Source organism: Sinohyriopsis cumingii, chromosome 4, assembly GCF_028554795.1.
Source record: "Sinohyriopsis cumingii isolate HCF-2022 chromosome 4, ASM2855479v2, whole genome shotgun sequence".
NCBI classification, from domain to species: domain Eukaryota; kingdom Metazoa; phylum Mollusca; class Bivalvia; order Unionida; family Unionidae; genus Sinohyriopsis; species Sinohyriopsis cumingii.
The window spans coordinates 32,004,728-32,025,470 of record NC_142964.1 but is presented as its reverse complement, the minus strand read 5'-3'; the positions used below and the strand labels follow the sequence as shown (position 1 = coordinate 32,025,470).

The 20,743-nt window shown below is 36.9% G+C and overlaps 1 protein-coding gene across 10 annotated transcripts in view; it reads right to left on the bottom strand.

Moving 5' to 3' along the window:
• Positions 1 to 2,409: 2,409 nt before the first annotated feature.
• LOC149800885 (uncharacterized) overlaps positions 2,410 to 20,743 on the bottom strand; it is a 66,048-nt gene continuing 47,714 nt past the window's right edge. For 8 of the 10 annotated variants that reach the window (XM_089954924.1, XM_089954926.1, XM_089954928.1 and 5 more), the window contains 3 exons: positions 12,623 to 12,664; positions 3,616 to 3,832; positions 2,410 to 2,513 (listed from right to left, as the gene is read on the bottom strand). In XM_089954924.1, the coding sequence (XP_089811050.1) occupies positions 3,627 to 3,832; positions 12,623 to 12,664 (248 nt within the window). In that variant the 3' untranslated portion in view covers positions 2,410 to 2,513; positions 3,616 to 3,626. The remainder of the gene's footprint in view (positions 2,514 to 3,615; positions 3,833 to 12,622; positions 12,665 to 20,743) is intronic. The other 2 variants (XM_089954930.1, XM_089954932.1) reach the window with 1 other exon arrangement.

The following is a 20,743-nucleotide window of genomic DNA, read 5'->3' as shown; positions in this document are numbered from 1 at the left end:
TACTATTGGCTGAAAAGCAGTAAGTTAATATTTTGTTCTCATTCTTTAAAACATATATGATTATTTGGATGCGTGTAAGATATGTGCTTGCAAAGTAGAAACGTAATTTATAAGGATATTAAATATTGGGCATTCAAATATAGACCTTTGCAGTACTCCTTTGGAGGTTTTATTCTAGTTATAAAGTTGACGATCAAAGTTTAACACTGTTTTCAGTTAGACAGTTGTCAATTATTTCGAGTTGTGATGAACATTATATACTTTCATCTTTTTAATGACGATGCTGTGTGGAAGACTGTCAAATGCATTGGACAGATATATTTGTTTTGAACCCACATTAGGGCCAAGATCCAGGGTGTCCCTCTAGGCCTTCAGCAGATCATTTGGATCATTAAATAAATATCCTCTTTTCTAAACACATTTAGAAACTTGTGAAAAGATTATTAAAATGTAATTGGAACTGATTGCATTGAAGCCTTTCAAAAATGTTGGAATTGCATAGCAAAAAATACCGACTGGTCTATAGTAAACTTTTTTCTTAGGATCAGATTTTTCTCTATTTGAGAGGTTTCTGTTCTTTTTTAGAATGATTTAGAAATTTCACTATATCAGTGCAAAGAGTATTCTAATATCTGAGCATGAAAGTAGCGATCATAATTTGAGGATTTCTTTGTATCAAGGTCTTTTGTGATTTGAAAACTTGACCTGGCACTACATGTTTCAGTTTGAGAGTTTGGTACTTGTTCAAGTTTTTGATTGTTATGAATAGATTGTATGGACAAGATTCAGAACAAACTTGCCCAACTTAAGTTTGCTGCTTATGTATAAGGTCAGAGCCTTGTTCGGAAGAAGACGTTCCATATACCCTTGCTTTCTGTAGCTTGCTCGGGTGGCATCATCTTCGTGAGCCAAGATCCCAGTGTGATAATGCTATCTACACACCATGGCGGATCGAACAGATGATATAGTGGTGCTTTGCCCTAACGACATCTATTGGAGTTCATGAGTTGCCTCCTTTACTATGTAATTCCAACTAACCAATAGTGTGGGGAATTGTACATCAGCCGAAAATGGTGGAAGCAATTGACCTGAAAGGATACTTGCGAAGTTTAACATTGAAAGTATGACATTGTATGAGAGGGAAGCTATTACAAGTGTATTTGAGTGACCAGTATTTGTGCAAACATGGACCTGCACTGGAAGCTTGCTTATTTATCAGTCCATTCAAGTTGTATGCTCCCCTTGGCTCGATCGTGTAGGAACAGTGTTTAAACATTTGAACATCTTGATTTTGATTGGATGCAGTGTTGCCGCAAAAATGTTGGAATTGCATAGCAAGGTGTAGATACGATTGCCTTATTGGAACCTTGGCTAGCGAAGATGAGGTGGCATGGAATATCAAATTATCGCACAAATTAAATAACATGCAAACTAATGAATCGTGCATGCCTAAGGCAGTATACAACTATAATCCCAAAACGAACGAACCATTGTTTCATCTTTTCTCAAAACAACTCGAGATGTGGACAAGTGTCGAGTCATCGACCCTCATTTCGAAAAGCTGTTTAATCTGGCCTACCCCAATCAAATCGTTGTTAACTATTACCGGGATCACAGAAATGGTTATATGGAAGAGAAGAATGTATGTGGATAGCCATTGGTTCCCGAAGTGGTTCGTAGTTTGAGAAGGAAAATAGTCAAGAGATGCCACTTATGTTGACCACCTTTGGTTAACAGACCCCAACGATCCCTTTCAGAGCTACATAGATGAAAGAAAAGACATACTAATCTTATTTGTCAGAATAATTTAGTTTTTTATGTATGTGATTATTTCTAGCTGTTGTCGAAAACAACTCTCAAGTCACCATTTGCGTCTTCTCTTGTGATACTGTGTTTGTATGCAGAGGTATATTAATGTATCTATTAACACTTATACTTTTGTGTGTGATAGTATGTTTGACTGTTTGTGTGCAAGTATGTGTATCCACACTTCCTGCCCATTTAGCTGGATGGTAGGGGTGTGTTTGGACTAATGTACGTGTATATTGGGTGCAGAATGTGGCAAGTTCGGATAGTTGATACAATTTAAACTTTACCATTCTCGTTTGTTCCAATAAAACCAGCGACTCCATAAACACTTTTTATGTAAATAAACAAGTTTTAACCCCATAAACAATTTGGACGCCATTAACAGTTGACCTCATGAACATAGTGTCTCCCGCATGTTATTATATGACCCCCAGTAACCTCATTCAAATATCCAGCTTGTTTCAGTTAAGCGGTACCACGTGATGGGTTGGAAGAGTTATATATCACGGGTCAGTTTGAGCTGCATGGATATGGTGAATGCCCTATGCATAATTTCTAACTCTTCCAATACACTGGGGCAGAAATTAGGAAAACAAAACATTGTCAGTAAATAGCAGTTTATTATGCATAGATCAAACCGATGGGCAAAGCAATTTTCGTCAACAGTCTTTCCGGATTTCATCGAGCCTCTGTTAATGATTAATCTGAAAAGATTTTGTAAATCAGATTTTATTTTTCTAAGGAGTCAGGTTAATTAAAATAGTTTGTTGATAAGTCCGTTCTCAATATTTCTACACACACTCTCACACAGGACAACAACAAGCAAAAATACATATATAAAAATCCCAGACCAAACAAATAAGACCTGCAGTAGCAATGACCATAGTGAAGAGAAAATGAAACTCCCACAACACATTTAATGATTCTGAGCCATTTCATTAATCAATGACTTTGTCTCGAGTAATATGACTATCTTTCCTGCTCCTTCTGGTCTTTTCCCAAAATTATGAATGCAATTACATACGCCATAATTTGCTAAATTAGATACTTTTGTGACATCTATTCCCCACGTCCAAGATAAAAGTCATTTTGATGCACATATAAAGTTCAGAAGGGAAGTTACGGCAAAATCATCACACATGTTATTAAAGTAAAAATGACCTTGACCTGTGAACTTCTGCAAATAAAATGCACCATCAAGGGTGTTCTAATTATGAAGTTCAAACTTTTGTTTGCATTATTACTGAAAGGTGAATATGTATTGGAATATATAGATCGGGTATAATCCAATGCATGTAAGCCTGCCGTCAGTTCAAGATGACTGCTGCCAGTTACTGGTTTTGTCGGGTTTAACAACATTTGATTGGTAGTGAAGGTTTGTGTGGTAGAACATGGTTATCAAGGGGAAATTCTCTTGTAAATCAGCAACCTTGACGTTCTAGCTTTAGATCCGAATGTTGTAGGCTTCTTTGTGTCAAGAAAAATCAACTTTTCAAATATGATGAAGACATATGGAGTAGAAATCGTTACGTGCACGAAAGTTCAGTGACAGCGGGGCTAGAAAAGTATTATATTAACACCAAGTGCAGACACAGTCTTCCAGTCTTGTTAATTTCCAAAAAAAGGTTCCCCATGACTAGCTGTCCCCATTCTTCCCGCAGACGCATGTTATACTGTCCCAATCAACATTACCCAAAAGTAACAAAAGAAAATTATTGTGGTTGGAAATTATACAAGTTTGTTTACTATTTATTATTATTATTATTATTATTATTATTAATATTATTATTATTAATTTTATCATACCTTGCTATGATTTAAGCCTCAAGAGATTTAGTAGTTCTTTTGCAATCGGCAAATGGACTGTTTGAGGCCACACACCGTTTTAGGGTTCTGCTGAACACAAAGTTGTGAAAGAGGAAACAGGCTTTAAACTCCAGCTTCCCTTCATTGCAGTAGTAGTAGGCACGACATTCATTTTGGACAGGGTATGATTCACCATCAGTACATTCTTCTTTATTACCTGAAAATACAAAACCCAAAACACTCGATTACTGTACTTGAATCGTTCTCCGCTGCTATTCACAATATGTTCCATTGTCCCTTTGTATCGGAGAGCTGTTATTTCCGCGGACACAACCCAAGCCTCCACATCATAAACAAGTCTAAAATCCATCGATCAATCCAACAGAGAAATAATTTTTAACACCATTGATATGGCAAATGAATGAGGAAATAATCTCCTTTATTTTTGAAGTACTGACCAGAAACTGCGCTAACACTTGTAATCGGGTATGATGCCAAGTTGGATCTTGAAAGTCGCAACAGAATAATGTAAATCAGTCCTCTAGGGGCGTTATTTACTGACAGACCAGAAACACTCGTTCACTTTGGTCATTGTTTAGCAGTTTGAGCGAAACTGTCGATTAATCGGCTGTTATTTTTTTAGTCCGAAGTGTAGCTGGGCCATAAAATGGGTTTTAAAAAAACTTGGCAAGATGGTGAAATAGGTTAATATCCATGGACACAAGCACGAAATGTAACTTCATGCATCAGCATAATATCATTTGCAGTAAAAATCAAACTGATACCGTCAAGATAAATCCAGTGGCGATTGTCTTTTCTAATCAAAGTTGGTCATTTAGTCATATATTTAATGCAAAATCAATCCTCGTGTGAAAACATCAAGTAGATTTTGCTTAAAAAATAGGGTCTTATCCCTAAGCAAAATAATTTATTATCCCTAAGCCAAATCTTTTTCGTGCACAAGGATGATCTTGGAGATCATCTTTTTTTCCAACGCATTCACCACACACATAATTAGTGTTTTGGTCCGATCAATGTCAAACAGAAAAGTACAATGACAGCGTACCGTATAGAAGCATAAATCCACAGATCTGAAAATACCGCAACATTACAAAGGTGCGAGATTATTGTCCTTTATCTGAAAATTGCATGGTGTTATCTTTACGAATGTATTACTTGCTGGAAAATAGACCGCTATGGTGGCCTAAATGGTTAGAACGTCCACATCGGATGCGGGCGCTCGAGGGTTCCAACTTTGGCCGAGACATACCAACGACTGATAAAAATGGTACTAGCAACTGCCGCACTTGGCATTCAGCATTAAGAAGTTAGTGTGAAGACTGGTCGGCATGGTGAAAAGGATAATGTGACTGGGTTGGACACGATGCTACATGCCTATGCCATGATGCCCCAGTGCTAGACATCACTATAAACTGCCACACTGCATACATACTGGCGATATGACTGGAAAAATTGTTAAAGCTACGTTAAAAGTCAAAATCATACTCACACGCTCTTACTGCAAAATGAGATTCTAGCAGACGAGTATAATGGTTTTAGAGATCCGGTAAAAATTATGTTTTTACACAGAAAGAAGCACAATGTCTTTACAACATTCACTAATTTACAACACAAAAAAAACTTATTTTGTCGACAGGTACATGCTGCTTTCCAAAATTTGATAATGTTGAATAGATGTTTAAGTATACATCTCATTAAAATCAATGAGCATACATACATCAACGTGTAAAAGATTAACTGGACATTTTACAAACATTTTAGGGTGCAGAACAGGTATTGGACAGCGAAATAACTCGACACATTGTTTATCTTCGATTTTCGGAAATTACTTGATCTCAGATGTTAATGAATTTAAAGGTATTGGTGTTGATGGAATCTGAATATCATTGTTACTATACAGGGACGATATAGCGTTTCTAGCTGAAAACGAAGCAATCAAAGCCGGACGTAATCCATGAAAGGTTTAAAAAGTGGCGAATACTAATAAATTTAAACAAATTAAACGGTTCACTTTTGCAGGAATATGATGCATCGGAGATTGTCTAAATTTACTCTGTCAATATTAATGAATACGTCGCTTTTTATAAATACCATGGTGTTATTTTCCTTGAGGATAATGGTTCTTGCAAATACAGCTGGTAGAGCTAATGGATATGCCATTTCTAAATACATAATCTTAGTGTAGAGCTAATGCATATGCCATTACTAAACTACGTCATCTTAGTGTAGAGCTAATGGATATGCCATTTCAAAACTACATAATATTAGTGTAGAGCTAATGGATATGCCATTTCTAAATACATAATCTCAGTGTAGAGCTAATGCATGTGCCATTACTAAACTACATAATCTTAGTGTAGTGCTAATGGATATGGCATTACTAAACTACGTAATCATAGAAATGTTAGAGCTAATGGATATGCCATAACTAAACTAATCTTAAAAATGTTGGATTAAAATTTGGATACTCCGTTTCACTTGTGTTTACACCAATTGCGAAATATCGTTCGTCATGGAGATGTACACTTTACAAGGATGTATCTGCATTGTAAAATAGAGCTATTACGGTGCTGCTTTGGTGTATACATATTGACCCCCATTTTCATATCAACATGGGGCCCCGAGTGGTCTAAAGCGCTCACCGTTCCGGATCACTGCCATCTCACCTCTGTCTGCGTGGGTTCGAGTCCAAGGCTCGGCTAACGTTGGTACGTGGGGAAAGCCTGCCAGTAGCTTCTCGTGGGTCGGTGGTTCTTCCCTGGGTTTTCCAGGGTTCTTCCTCCACCAGTTATACTGGCCGCCATGTATAGCCTATCTTGTGCTGAAAAATGGCGTTAAACCCTAGAACAATAACAACAATCTTATCAACATGGTCATTGGCTGGGTGCCCACTATGCAGAGTAGGTGGATTTCAATAGAACCCGTATTGGAAGAGACTTGTAACCATGGACAATTGCCGGCTGGATAAGCAAGTCTTTATACTGGACTATATAATACAGTATACAAACTCGTCAGGCCAGAACAAAGGCCTGCTATAGAGCATCAATAGGATCAGTTCTAAACTGAGTGAATTTTGACATAGTCCATATCTTTGATGACTTGGCATCAGAAGATACATAATAATCCACAATTAGGACAGTAATGCAAATTTAAAGAAAAAATTGTACCGAAAATTTTATTTGCTTTAATATCAGAACGCAGGAACGATCAGTCACGACGCAGGTTAGGCGTGCTTTATATTTCTGAGAATATAACCAGGCAGATTTGTAAATAAAAAGGTATATAACATAATCCATGCTTTGTGATAATTTTGAATTCGAAGATACAATTCATTTACGGCTAAACCGTAGGCTATTAGAGACAAACATAGGTCGATCTTTAACGTGATATGGTACAAACATCACAACTTTCTCAACCTGAATCCCAATGAAACGCTGATAACAATATTAAGATTTACACTAGATTTACTTAGCAATATCAGTTGAATTATTGTACCGCTCCGGTGGCCTAGTGGTTTCGAGCGTCCACCTCGGATGCGGGAGGTCATGGGTTCGATCCACGTCTGAGTCCTACCAAAGACTTACAGAAATGGTACAAACAGTTGCCTCGCTTGGCACTCAGCATTAAGAGGTTAGTGTTAGGACTAGTCGGCTTGGTGTCAGGATAATGTGACTGGGTGGGACATCATGCTACATGTATGCGGCATCATGCCCCAGTGCTAGACATCATTATAAACTGCCACACTGCAGGGATTACCCCCCCCCCCCCATAAATGAATTAAGACCGTATATACACGTGAAACATGCATTATACCGTTCTTCTCATTGACAATGTATTGACTAGGACATTATTGGAAATCATTAACTTAATTACACTAACATAAGTATCCACAACACGAATAACGGAACAAAAAGGTTTTATCCAAAAACAATTTATGTCTGCATGCATGCATGTGTTTTAAAATTACCTGTAGATGTAAGATACCAGATAATGATTTTTATGTATGTTGTATAATTTAGTTCAATATATTCCATGCACTCGTCACTATACAAAAAAAATCACAAGTACTTGTACAGTACGTGTCGTCAACGGGTGTTTAGTTAAAAGATAAGATACGGCGAGCTGGTTTATTAACAAATGCAGTTCTTATAACACATAATCGTTATAAAGTTATGAAAGTAAAACTTGATACAGCTATAAAATTGAAATGTAACGTCTGATGAATACGTGTTTCCTACAAAAGAGACGTGTCCTTAAAAGGAAGCCAAGCAAAGCATTGAACGTACACCAGTTGTTCTAATTTCAAAGTCTTACTTTGCAAATTTTGATCTCAAAGTCAAATCTATTGCATCCGAAGATGCACACCCCACCCCACCCCCAGCAGAAATTAAAGATACTATGCTTTTTCAGTCCGATATGTTGAAGACGTCAAGGAAACACATTAAATTAATGTTCCATTAATGTTCAAACACAACACACTGAAACACATTGCCTCATTTTAATGTCCTCAAACGTTTTTTTTCTTTCTTCCAAAGGTAAACAGTTCTTACCTTCATTCATCGAAACGACCTGTGTCATTGTACTTGACTTCTCTGAAAGTCTGTTCTATAACGTCAATGTTGAGGTAATATAATGATGTCAATAAAGTTAGAGATGTCATGTTTCTGCATTATTTATTTGAAAACCACTGATCATAAAATCTGTTTCACAAAAAGTGATTATGATTATTCACCCCTAGAAAACAGATTTTACTGGACGAGAGAAACATGCTCTGTATATCCAGTTTGAAATACGTGATGGCATAGATAGATGTTCAGTTAAATATCCAGGCTGTATTACAAAAAGGATACTGATTGATGGTCAACAAACGAATACAGTTATTCTAACACGTTGTTTTTTTTATTATTAACGGGAACTAAAAGTAATACTTAAAAGAACTATAACATTAAATGTACCGTACGTAAAATTAATTTACTGTAAAAATTCAAAAGTTCTGATAATTGTTTTGTCCCATTGTGATGCGTGTTTTCTGTGTTGACACTTTTTGTGCACAAAAGATAAATGATCAAAAATGTAGCCAAGCAAAGTATTTAAAGTACTCTAGCTTTTGCAGCTTTTGAGCTACATAGTCATAATTTGCAAATTTTAATCCCATTGTCAAATCCGATTTATCTGGAGGTGTGAGAAACGAAGCAGCAATTAAATATATTATGCCTGTTTTCAGTTAGAGATGTTGAAAACATCAGAGAATCGACAAAATAAAGTGTAAACACATCAACATATTCAACAATATCGCTTCATTTTCATGTCCTCAAGCATTTTCAAAGGTAAAAAATCCATTATTTTTCTAGTAAAATATGTTCCTTCGAGAACACTTACCCAATCATAATACCTTAAGAGAACTACTACTACTACTAGCTCACAAATCCCTCCCTCCCAGATACTACTTTTATCTAAAAGGTGGTAAAAGTTGTCGGCCGACACATGTGGCGGTCAGACAGTTATCTCTCCTTAGGTATAAAACTTGGCGGCAAGGCCTAGTAATACACCAGTTACTACCTACTGGAGCGGATGTAACTGCGGGAAGGTCGGAAGGGTGTAAGTGTCTTGTGATTGGGTAATTTTTCTCGAAGAAACATATTTTACTAAGAAAAAAAATTGGTTTCTTCTTTAAATACGTTACCCAATCATAATACCTTAGGAGAATAGGTAAGAGGAGAAGGGAGGTATATTCCCTTAGCCCGGAAAAATTATATCCGGTCCCCCAAGATATGCGAGACAGCTTCTAGGTAACTCGAGTGGAAGTGACTCCATTTGTCGAGGGGCGGATTCAACAGCCCCCCCCCCCCCCGCAAATCCAGTGGAAGTGGTGAAGCCGCGTGCCGCGTATTAAGAAGCTGTCGCTCGACCTGGAAGGGTGACATGTTGAGCTGCGCATATGTGTCATACCAGATCGAATTGGGCCTTTTAGGATGACAGATCTCGAAGACAAAAGCGAGAGAACGTGGTCTCCGATCTCCATTCCACAGCCTGAATGATGCCGGTTTGAAAACAGTGCCGGTCGAATGCTAGGCTGATAGCAACTGCTCTAACCTTGCGAGTCGAAATGCGCAATAAATTCGTTTGAACTGGGGTTATTTTTCTATCTGCCGTGCGAATAACCCGCTTAATTCAGGACGATATGATTTGAAATTTCCTCCTGTTCTTTTTATGAAAATTAGAAAGCAGAGTGATCTCCCTCTATGCAAGTTCTATTAAGGTACCACTTGATAGCTTGAAAATGGGTATCGTAGGTGGCCTTCAGCTGATGTGTCCAGACTAAACAGAGGTTTTAGGTTGAAAGTCTGGTTACCAGAGAATGCCCTCATGAGTAAGAATGATCCGTCTTGTCGGAACTACATGTAATTCGGATCTGCTGTTAAAGCATGCATTTTGCTAATTCTGCCTACAGTTGTTAACGTCATGAGGAAGAAGGTCATTTATGAAAGGTGCGTCAGAGATACCACTGAAAGTGGTTCAAATATGTTTTTTTTTTCCAGCCAGTTAATACCTAAAATAGGTTCCACATTGGGCATAAGACTAATGAGTAGAGCAGGTCGGATAAGTTCTTGTTTTTTCCGATATCCCGCTTTCGTGATGACAAAAGGTGGCAGCGATCGTACTCAACCCAAACTTTCTCTATGCGAAGAGCCACAGGTAGTTAGCTATTTGCGGTATAGGTGCCTGGAAAGGTATGATGCGTTTGTTTGTATACCACGGGATGAAAACGTGCCATTTACCTTCGTATGCTTTCAGAGCAGAGGACCTTCTTGCTAGAGTGATTCAAAACGTGCAAGTTCAGAAAATCTTAGCAGGAATGAAACAAAGACCGTCGTGGTTTTGTGTAGATGAGGGAAAATCCGAAGTCTTCAAGGAGTTCCCGTTGCGAGATTGATTGATAAGCTTGTTGAACCACGACTTCTCTCATCCAAGTGGTGCAATAAGGATAAGGCGACACTCTGATTCTCTTTCTTTCTTCATCACCGGTTTGAATCAGAGGTGTTGGAAGGTAGGTACATGCATCCAGGCCGTTTACAGTCACTCAATATAGCGTCGACTGCCCATGGTTTACGTCCGGGACTGGAGATACGAAGGGGCCATGATTCAGATTTTAATGCCCTATCCAGAAGTCGATGAAATATATTGCCTGTGTATTAAACTCCACAACGGGATTTCCCTGAATTGGTATACGATGTTGTAGGCAATCGCAGGAATGTCCTTGAGGCATTTTGAATAGGGAAATGAAGGTATGCGCAATTTCAGTCCACAATGACTGTGACGTCTCCAACATAAATGACATTCACAATGCGTTGTGGTGTTTTCATTGAGAACCAAGGGGCGTGAATAAATTTATTCAGGGCGTTTGGGTCTATGACCAGACGCACAGTGCCGTTTGTGTTTGGGACCAATAAAAGTCTAGAACGAACGATCGGACCTTATTAGTCTCCTAGGTGGTTTATTTGCGAACTTCTTCAATCTAACCGTTAAACAGAAGGTTCGAGGATGAAAGTTGTGCTCTTAGCTTGGCCTCATGGTGGTCAATCTGGAAAGTCCATGCAGCGAGCACTGAATCGCGTTCCTCCAATTTGTAAATTTGTAGCTGCGTTTGCGGCATTGGCCAAATTGTGTTGAGCAGCTCTGTGCCGTACTCGTGCTTTTCCTTAGACCGACTCCCATGAATGCCCCGATATGTTTAGTATGCAGTAGAGCATCAGACTCTTTAGCCAAGATTACTTGTTTGATACCAGCCTAAGTCAGATGTCTGTACTTGAGAAAGGCCTTATCTCACATTTCCTGGGCCAATAATGTGTTAACAGTGCCATTAAAACCCACAAAAAACAAATTTACAAGTAATATGGAACCACCATTAAGTACAGCATCAGTTCCGACCAGTGCGGAAACAATACAGAAATGTACACAAATGTTTATACTACACACACAATCCTTCACATAAAAGGAACTGAGGCACCGATATAGATACTTACAAAGTAGGTGCGACAATATCCAAAATGAGGGAAAAAAGCCCACTGACCGCCTGTATAAGGAAAAACATTGATGTTGGCGTCCGAACACTGCGAATGCGTTGGAATAGAAACTTACAAATATGTACCCATTCGTAATGGCATTACATATATATTACGAGTTTTTATAAGCGCTAGAGACTTGCACGTACATAAAATACTTATAGAGCGAACTTAATGTGAAGTCGCTTTGTCTTCCTGTGCAAGTATATACATGTCTGATGACGACAAATTGTAAGCAAATTGTAAAGGCAGAACCTTGTTTGGATACAAAGAGAAAAAAAAATGGAAATATACATGAAGTATACCATCCTTAGAAGTGTAAAACTCCTCCAACTTGTAATGGTATCTTTTCCAGGTAGATTCTGCATGTTGCGATGTTTTTAGTAACGAGTATGTGCTTCTTGGCACGATTGGAAGTAATAACTGACACGGTCTTAGGCATTGCCGCCAAGTTTTATACCTCAGGGGAGATCACTCTGCCCGACTGCCGCATTGGTCGACAGACAACATCGAACTCCCTTTACCTAAATTAGTGTATGGGAGGCCAGGGTTTGCTAAATAGTAGTAATTCTCCTAAGTTATTATGATGGGGTAACATATTCAAGGAAAAGTGTTTTCTTCGTTTACACGTTTTGTGCACAAATGATGAATCACTTAAAATACAACCAACCAAATTATTGAATGTACTCTAGCTTTTCCAGCTATATAGGCATTATATGCAAATTTTAACCTAATCGTCATATTTTTTTATATCTGGAGGTGTGAGAAACACACCTGCAATTAAAAATAATATGCCTGTTTTCAGTCTGAGACATTGAAAACATCATGGAATCAACAAACGAAAGTGCAAACATATTAATACGTTCGACCGTATTGCCTCATTTTCATCTCCTCAAACGTTTCCAAAAGTTAAAGGTTGTTACCTTCAAAGATCCCGATGGCCTTTGCCGTTGTATTCGACATCTCTGAAAGTCAGAAGCAAAATGAGATAAGCCAGATTGCAATCAGCACCTATATAAGTTAGAAGTCCACCTATCGCAATCATCATCATGCAGGAAATGGATTTTTAAAAAAAGCGATCTTGGCCCCTTCTCTATCTAAACACATTTGTGCCGTTCTGCAGCTTTATATTAATTTTGTGCTAACCTACTGTAAAACAACCTACCAACAGTAATTTCTTTGACGTCAAAGCTGAGGTAATAAAATTATGGAATTAAAGTCAGAAATGTCATGCTTTTTCGCCGTTACAACTCAACCACATCTCATATCTGACAGCGTGGGTTCGAATCTCTGGCTCTTCCAACGTAGTATGTGAGAATTTCTGCGAACATATTCCAGTTGGTGGTGGTTCTTCCCGGGGGTTTTCCCGAGCTCTTTCTCCACCAACTATCATGGATGACATGTACAACTACTAAGTGCGGAAAACTGCGTTAAACCCACCACAACAACAATACGTATAATGATGCAAAGCCTGCCCAAATGATTACAGATACAACAGTATAGAGCGTGTGATCACCCGGTTCAAAAGCCAGACTTTTTTTTATAGAGAATATTGAACTCGTTTAAATGCATAAATAAAGTGACCTGTTTAGCCCATATCAGGTGTGGGGTTCGGGGGAACGTCCGATGAAAGCCATTCCAAACTGTTGCATAGGATCTTGGAAGAATGAATGTCGGCCATTCATCGAGGTTGAATATAGGGGCATTTGCTTTTATCTGTGCAGATGTCGACGCCGGGAGATTACAAAAGGTACAAGAAGAATGAAATGCAAATGTCAGAATAGACTTTTAAGACCAATTTGATCCAGGATGAAAGCATCCATGCTGATAAGTCATCCTTTCCCTCTTGTTTACTCTCTTATAGGGGAAGAGGCGTGATCTCCATCGATGCTTCGGCTGTGTCTTTATTAAGTAGGACATCAGAGATCGCACTGGGTCATGTAGAAAACCTTGAAATGAAGTTGCCAGAGTAGACGGCTATTTCATTACAAAATTAAGCTTCCCATTAACGGGATCCTGTTCTTGGAAATGAAGTCTGGGTCCTTATGAATTATACTGTCCCAACCTGATGTGTTCAGTAATGGCGGCTATAGGTGGAAGCTAGTAAAGTGGGCTCTGTAGATTTTGGCAGTTATAAGTGGTTGTTTTTACAGTGAAATGGTTCATACTTGTTGGGATTATGTGTGAATATTCAAGGAATGCAGGACATACAACATTATTGGTAGATCTTAATCAATTTTGAAAAAAATGTGTTTTTCCACTCAAAATTCAAATATGATGGAATAGAGATGGAAGTTTAGTGGTGCAGTTTTGAGACATTCCCTACCTGATCTGTTTGACTCATTTACTTACTTCATTGTAGTTTGCCTTCAATTGTAAGAATTGTTTGGCACATGGTGAGTAATAAATGTCAGTGTCACAACTGAGTAGTGAGAAAAAATTAGTCCAAACAAGATTGTCTACAAGTATGAGTGGAAAGAAAGATCAAGGCAAGCAACAAATAAAAACCAGATTACAGAGTGGCACCCTAATGGAGACATCTGACACAAGTATGAGTGAATCAACCTTGAGTACAATTCAGCTGGACTTGGATGAAATAAAGCAAAGTCTCAGAGGGAGCATTTCAAAAGCAGATTTTACATCTGCTATTGCTGACTTGGTGAAAAAAGATGACCTAACAGAAATTGTTACAACTATTGTGAGGAAATTGTTAGAGAATGTGAAGGAAGATCTGAGAAAGGAGATAGTAGCAGAAAGTGAAAGGGTAGTAAAGGAGAGGACAGGAGAGTGTATGGATAGGGTGGATTCACTGGAATTTGAAAACCACCAGTTGCTAGAAAAATTACAGGAAGCAAAGAAGGAAAATGATAAAATGAGGATTGATATGAAAGATTATGAGAGGAGATCAGAGCAAGCAAGTGCAGCTTCAAACCAATTCGAACAATATTCAAGGAAGCTGAACATAAAAGTTTTAGGGCTGGAGGAGGAGGAAAATGAAAATCTGAGAGAGAGAATTCCGAAATTGGTGAAGGAAGTTACAAAAATTAATTTAGATAACAGGGACATAGTGGCTGTGTATAGGATTCCAGGTCGACAGGGACAACCAAGGCCAGTGATTGTCAAATTTTGGAGTCTGGATTGTAAACTTCCAATTATCAAGAAGAGGAAGGATTTTCTGCAGTACAAAGGAATTAGACTGGTAGAGGATGTAACCAGGCTGAATACTGAACTTATCAATAAATTATCTAGGCATCAAGAAATTGACAGTGCATGGTACTTTAATGGATCTGTGTATGGTAAAACCAAATCAGGAAAAAGGATAAAATTTGACATCTATGATGAAATTGATGAGAAAATTAGATTATAAATGTAATATGCAATTCTGTGAACTTATGAAATTGACCAAATAGGTATGTGAACTTTCGTTTTTATACTCCTTTTTCTACTCTAATTTGTTTTAATATTTTGTTTAAAAGACATTTCTTTCCCTCATCAATTTTATCCTTAATTAATATGTTTGTTTATTCGCTGGTCCACTGTTATATCTCTCCCTAATAAAATCTCTCACTAGTTTATAAATCATTTTTCACTCTTATACTCTCATATACACATTTACTCAGTTGTTTACTCACTTTTCTCAATATTAGTCTTCCACGATAAATCTCTCAGTCTCACATTTTTTGCTCATACATTCAATCACCCACCACTTCCATGTATGCGCTCTTTCACCCTTTCTTTTTCTTCCCTTTTACCCCTTCTTTCATTCATTAAGTTGTAATTTATATTCTTTTTAATCTGTGCCGTTTGTTTTACAAAACTGTCTTAGCTCCGGAAAGGTCTGTCAGAGGTGCATAAGAGTTATCGCAAATGGAGTTGTTTCACTTGTTGTCCAAAGTATACTGTATCAATGTTAAACGCAGCCAAAGCTACAGCATTTACTGTAACACCATGGATGATTTTATTATGGATGTTTGTATTCTGTGTGAGTGTGAGTGTGAAAGCCATGCATATGATAAACTCAAGGTGATAATTACTTCATACATTATTTCATACATTATATCTATTAATGTTAGAGGCCTGCAAGGTTCAGTCTTAAAACGAAGGGATATTTTCCACTGGGTAAAACAAAAGAATGTATCTATAATATGCTTGCAAGAAACTCATAGTACAAAGAACGATGAAATATATTGGGCAGCTGAATGGGGATACAAATGTATATTTAGCCACTGCTCTAGTAAGAGTGCTGGGGTTGCAATATTTTTTAGAAATACTTTTGAATTTATAATTCATAGAGAAAGATGTGACAGTCAAGGGAGATTTATTATTTTAGATATTACAATTAATGGCAACAGAATAACCCTCGTGAATTTGTATGGTTATAATGATGATAATCCTAGCTTTTTTAGAAAGTTAAAGGAGGAGACTTTATTTTTTGAGAACTCATCAATTATAATGTGCGGAGATTGGAATTCTGTTCAAGACTTAGATTTGGATACTTATAATATTTTACATGACAAACACCAACAGTCTAGGGCAGAGATTCGAGACCTGAAAAACGAATTGGAATTAATTGATCCCTGGCGAAATTCCAACCAAGACTTAAAGATGTATACCTGGAGGCAAAAATCTCCCTTGAAACAAAGTAGACTAGATTACTTTCTTGTATCGGATGACATTCATATGAATACAGCTGATGTATGTATCTTACCAGGGTACAAGACTGATCATTCAGCTATTGTTTTGAGTGTGGCGTTTTCAACGTTTCCAAGGGGAAAAGGATATTGGAAATTTAATACCCAACTGTTGAGGAACATTGAGTATACTGATTTGGTCAAAACGTGTATAACTGACACTGTAAATGAATATTATGTAGGGGGAAATAAAGATGACTCTCTCCATGTTTCTCTTTCCTGTAACGACCAAATGTTCTTTGAAATTTTGAAAATGAAAATAAGATCTGAAACTATATGTTATTCTATTAGGAAATCAAAAGAGAAACGGGAAAAATTAAAGAAAATTGAGCAGGAAATAATAGAAATTCAGGGGGGATTGTCGAATAACATAAATGGGGAAATTCTGGAAAATTTAGAGAGAAAAAAAGCAGAATTAGAGGAATCTAGGAAAAAATACATAGAAGGCGTTATATTAAGATCTAAAGCTAGATGGTATGAATTTGGGGAAAAAACACAAAGTACTTTTTAAATCTTGAAAAGATGTTAATAAGACAATAAAGGAAATTATTTTAGATGATGGGACAAATATATCTGACAAAATATATATTTTAGAAGCACAAAAACAGTTTTATATGGAATTGTTCAAAATTGAAATTGCTCAGCTTGATGACGAGGCTACTCAAGAAACTCGAAATAGATTTTTTAATCACAATATTAAACTTAGTCGAGAGGAAAGAGAATCATGCGAGGGTCTGCTTACAATTAATGAATTCGGTATGTCTCTAAAACAGATGGAAAATGGAAAAAGTCCTGGTTCGGATGGATTCACTGTAGAGTTCTATAAATTCTTTTGGAAGTCTCTGGGGGGATTTATATGTAGATCAATAAATTACGGATATACTGTAGGAAAACTTTCAGATTTTCAGACTCAAGGAGTCATCACATGTCTACCAAAGAAGGAAAAAGACAGAAGATATTTTAAAAACTGGAGACCTATATCACTTTTAAATACTGATTATAAGATTGCTTCGGGAGCAATTGCAGCTAGGATTAAAAAGGTTCTTCCATCAATAATCAGCGATACTCAGAAAGGATATATGAAGGGTAGATTCATTGGAGAAAACACCAGACTATTATATGATATCATGGACCAACTTGAGAATGAAAACAGATACGGTTTATTATTGTTAATAGATTTCGAAAAAGCCTTTGACTCAATTAACTGGATCTTTGTGGAAGAAGCTCTACAATCTTTTAATTTTGGTGATTCCGTTTGTAAGTGGTTTAAACTGTTTTGCAATGACTCTAATAGTTGTGTTATAAATAATGGACATATGTCATCTTTTTTTAGACTTGAAAGAGGATGTCGTCAAGGAGATCCCCTTGCACCTTATTTGTTTATCATTGGGGTTGAGATTTTAGCTATAACTTTAAAGCAAAACGTGGATGTACGGGGAGTAATCTTTGACGCCAGTGAATATAAATTGGGTCAGTATGCCGATGTCGCTTTTATTCTTCTTGATGGATCTAGTTTTTCTCTTGAAGCAACTATGAATATCTTGCAAGGTTTCTCTCTATTATCGGGACTTAAATGTAACATAACAAAAACAAAAGCTATTTGGATTGGAAACATGAAATTTTCTAATGAAAGAATATGTCCCGAAATGGGCCTAATTTGGTCCTCTTCGAACTTTACACTCCTTGGCATAGAATTTTCTCCAGATTTACAACAGATGGTGGAAATTAATTATATGAAGAAACTAACAAAGGCAAAACGAATACTGGCAAGCTGGAGTCAAAGACATCTGTCAATAGTTGGTAAAGTAATTGTTGTAAAGACTCTTGTTCTGCCCATATTCATGCATCTTTTATCAGCACTTCCTAACCCATCAGCAAAAGTTGAAGCAGAACTAAATCGCACGTTATTTAAATTTGTATGGGGTGGAAAAGTAGAGAGAATAAAACGTGATATACTAGTTTCCCCAGAAAACGAGGGAGGACTAAATATGATACACAGATTTTCATTCATTAGGTATATTAAGATAAGATGGGTTAAAAGATTGCTGGAAAAGGAAGATGGAACGTGGCAGAACTTAGTCAATACAACTATACTCAGAAATAAAAAGGATATTTGGAATTTAGGGAGAAGGAAATTAGAAGAATTTAGTAAGTTCATTAAGAACAGTTTTTGGAGAGATGTAATTTTGGCAGTATCTAAATGGAAAGAAGAACCGCAAAGTCCTAATGAGTATCTATCCATGAGTATTTTAAATTTTGTCCCTCCTAAAATGATTTATCAATGCAAATCCTGGACAGAAGCTGGTTTTGAAATTCTGAACGATCTAGTAGATGATCACGGTAATTTAATACCTTTTGAGATAATAAAACAAAAAACTGGAAGCGATGATTTCTTGAAATATTTCTCCTTAATATCCAGAATTCCTAAAGCATGGAAAGATGCCATAAAAAACCACCTAGTACATAATAATTTTGATAAGCAGGAGGATAAAATAACGAACTTGCGAAAACAAGATTCACTCAAGTTTGTTTACAAAGATCTTTTACAGGAAACTAAAAGGCAACACACTGCGAAGCAAGAAGCTTGGATGCAAGTATTTAATAAAAATATAAGTAGTGAGGAGTGGTCTGATATATATAGCCGGGCAAAATGCTGTACCAAGGATACCAAGTTGATCTCTTTTAACTTTAAATTAATCCATAGAATAATCGCTACTAATGATTTTCTTAAAAGAATTAACATATTTGATGACAACAAATGTACTTTCTGTAAGAGTGAAACTGAAAGTATTGAGCGTCTCTTTTATGGCTGCAGTATTACTTCACAGTTTTGGTACCGTTTTATTGAAGTTTTTGCACCTTTTTGCCCAAATATTGTACATCTGTCCAAAAAAGAAACATTTTTAGGAAGTGAACAACTGGACAGTTTGGGTAATTTTCTGCTTATTTTGGCAAAATATTATATTTATACTTGCAGATTCAATATGAAAAATCCTTCTATTTTTGCATTTAAGCAAATAGTTGCAATGCATAAGAACATTGAAAAATACACTGCTAAGGTAAATAAAAAAGAGGACCAATTTCTTCAAAAATGAACCTCAACAATGAACATTTAACTTGTCTCTGACTTGATGGTAAACAGGAACAAAATATTGTAATATCACAAAGGCCATGTCACCTAGATTGTGTGCCATATGCATGTGTATATGCGTGTGTGTGTGTGTGTGTGTTTTCTTTTTTACTTTCTCTGTAGATTATATTTATTATCCCTAGATTATCTGATAACCAGAAATGTTTGACTATAAGGTGACCCTGGGATGGTTCCCCGACCCATTGGTCAACCTATTACGGGGTTAATTAAAAAAAAAAAGAAAAAAACAATACTGTCCAACCTATCGGAACGGCAAGAATTTCAGGTCAGCTGATAAAGCATGTCTCTTGTTAATTCTGTCCGCCGTCGTTGGTGCCAGTAGTTCTTTTACGAGAGGTGGATCAATGAAGGCATCAAAACCGGTTCACAACGGTGTCTTATACAGCAATGTTAGCACCCATGCTAAATTTATATCGATCAGAAAGACAGTTACTTTGGTTATGTCAAGTTCCAATCAACAGCATGGGGTATGTCTTCTGTGTAAATAAAGGAATATACCGTACTGAAACTTATATTAATCTCAATATCTCAAGGCTGGTAATATCAATCATGACACATTTTAGGGGTTGTTTTTATCTTTGAGGATTGAAATGAGCAGATTGTGTTGCTTAAAACATCCAAGCTGGAATTTGTATCTGACTAAAATGTAGCCTGTACGCCCAGAAATGCAAGTCGTTCTTTGGTGTTATAAGTTTCTAAGACCATGAAGTGGTACGTTTTCAGGCGATAGAAACGTCGATAACAAAATGAAGATTCTGCATTCGATTCAATCGACAATTTCTTTTGAATTTATGAGCATAAACGACATACCCTAAGAAAGATAAATTAACAAAGCTTGTAAGTATATGTGAGACCTACATTATGTTCTTCATTGTACTGACAGTATATTAACTAAGACATGTTCCTGGAAATCACTAGTTTAATTATACTGCTATGAAAATGTCAACAACTCGAATAAAGGAACAAAATCTTTCATCCAAAGACAGCTGATGTCTCTACGTATTCGTGTTTTAAAGTGACTTGTAGGTGTAAAACACAGGGTGATAATTTTGTCATGCTGTATGTTTAACGTAGTTTAGTATATTCCATGGACTCGTCGCTATCATAAATATCGTCATTACATGGACAATGGGACCAGTTTGAAATATACATTGCCATGGGATATTCAGCTACATGGTCCAGGATCGATTACAGATAGACGG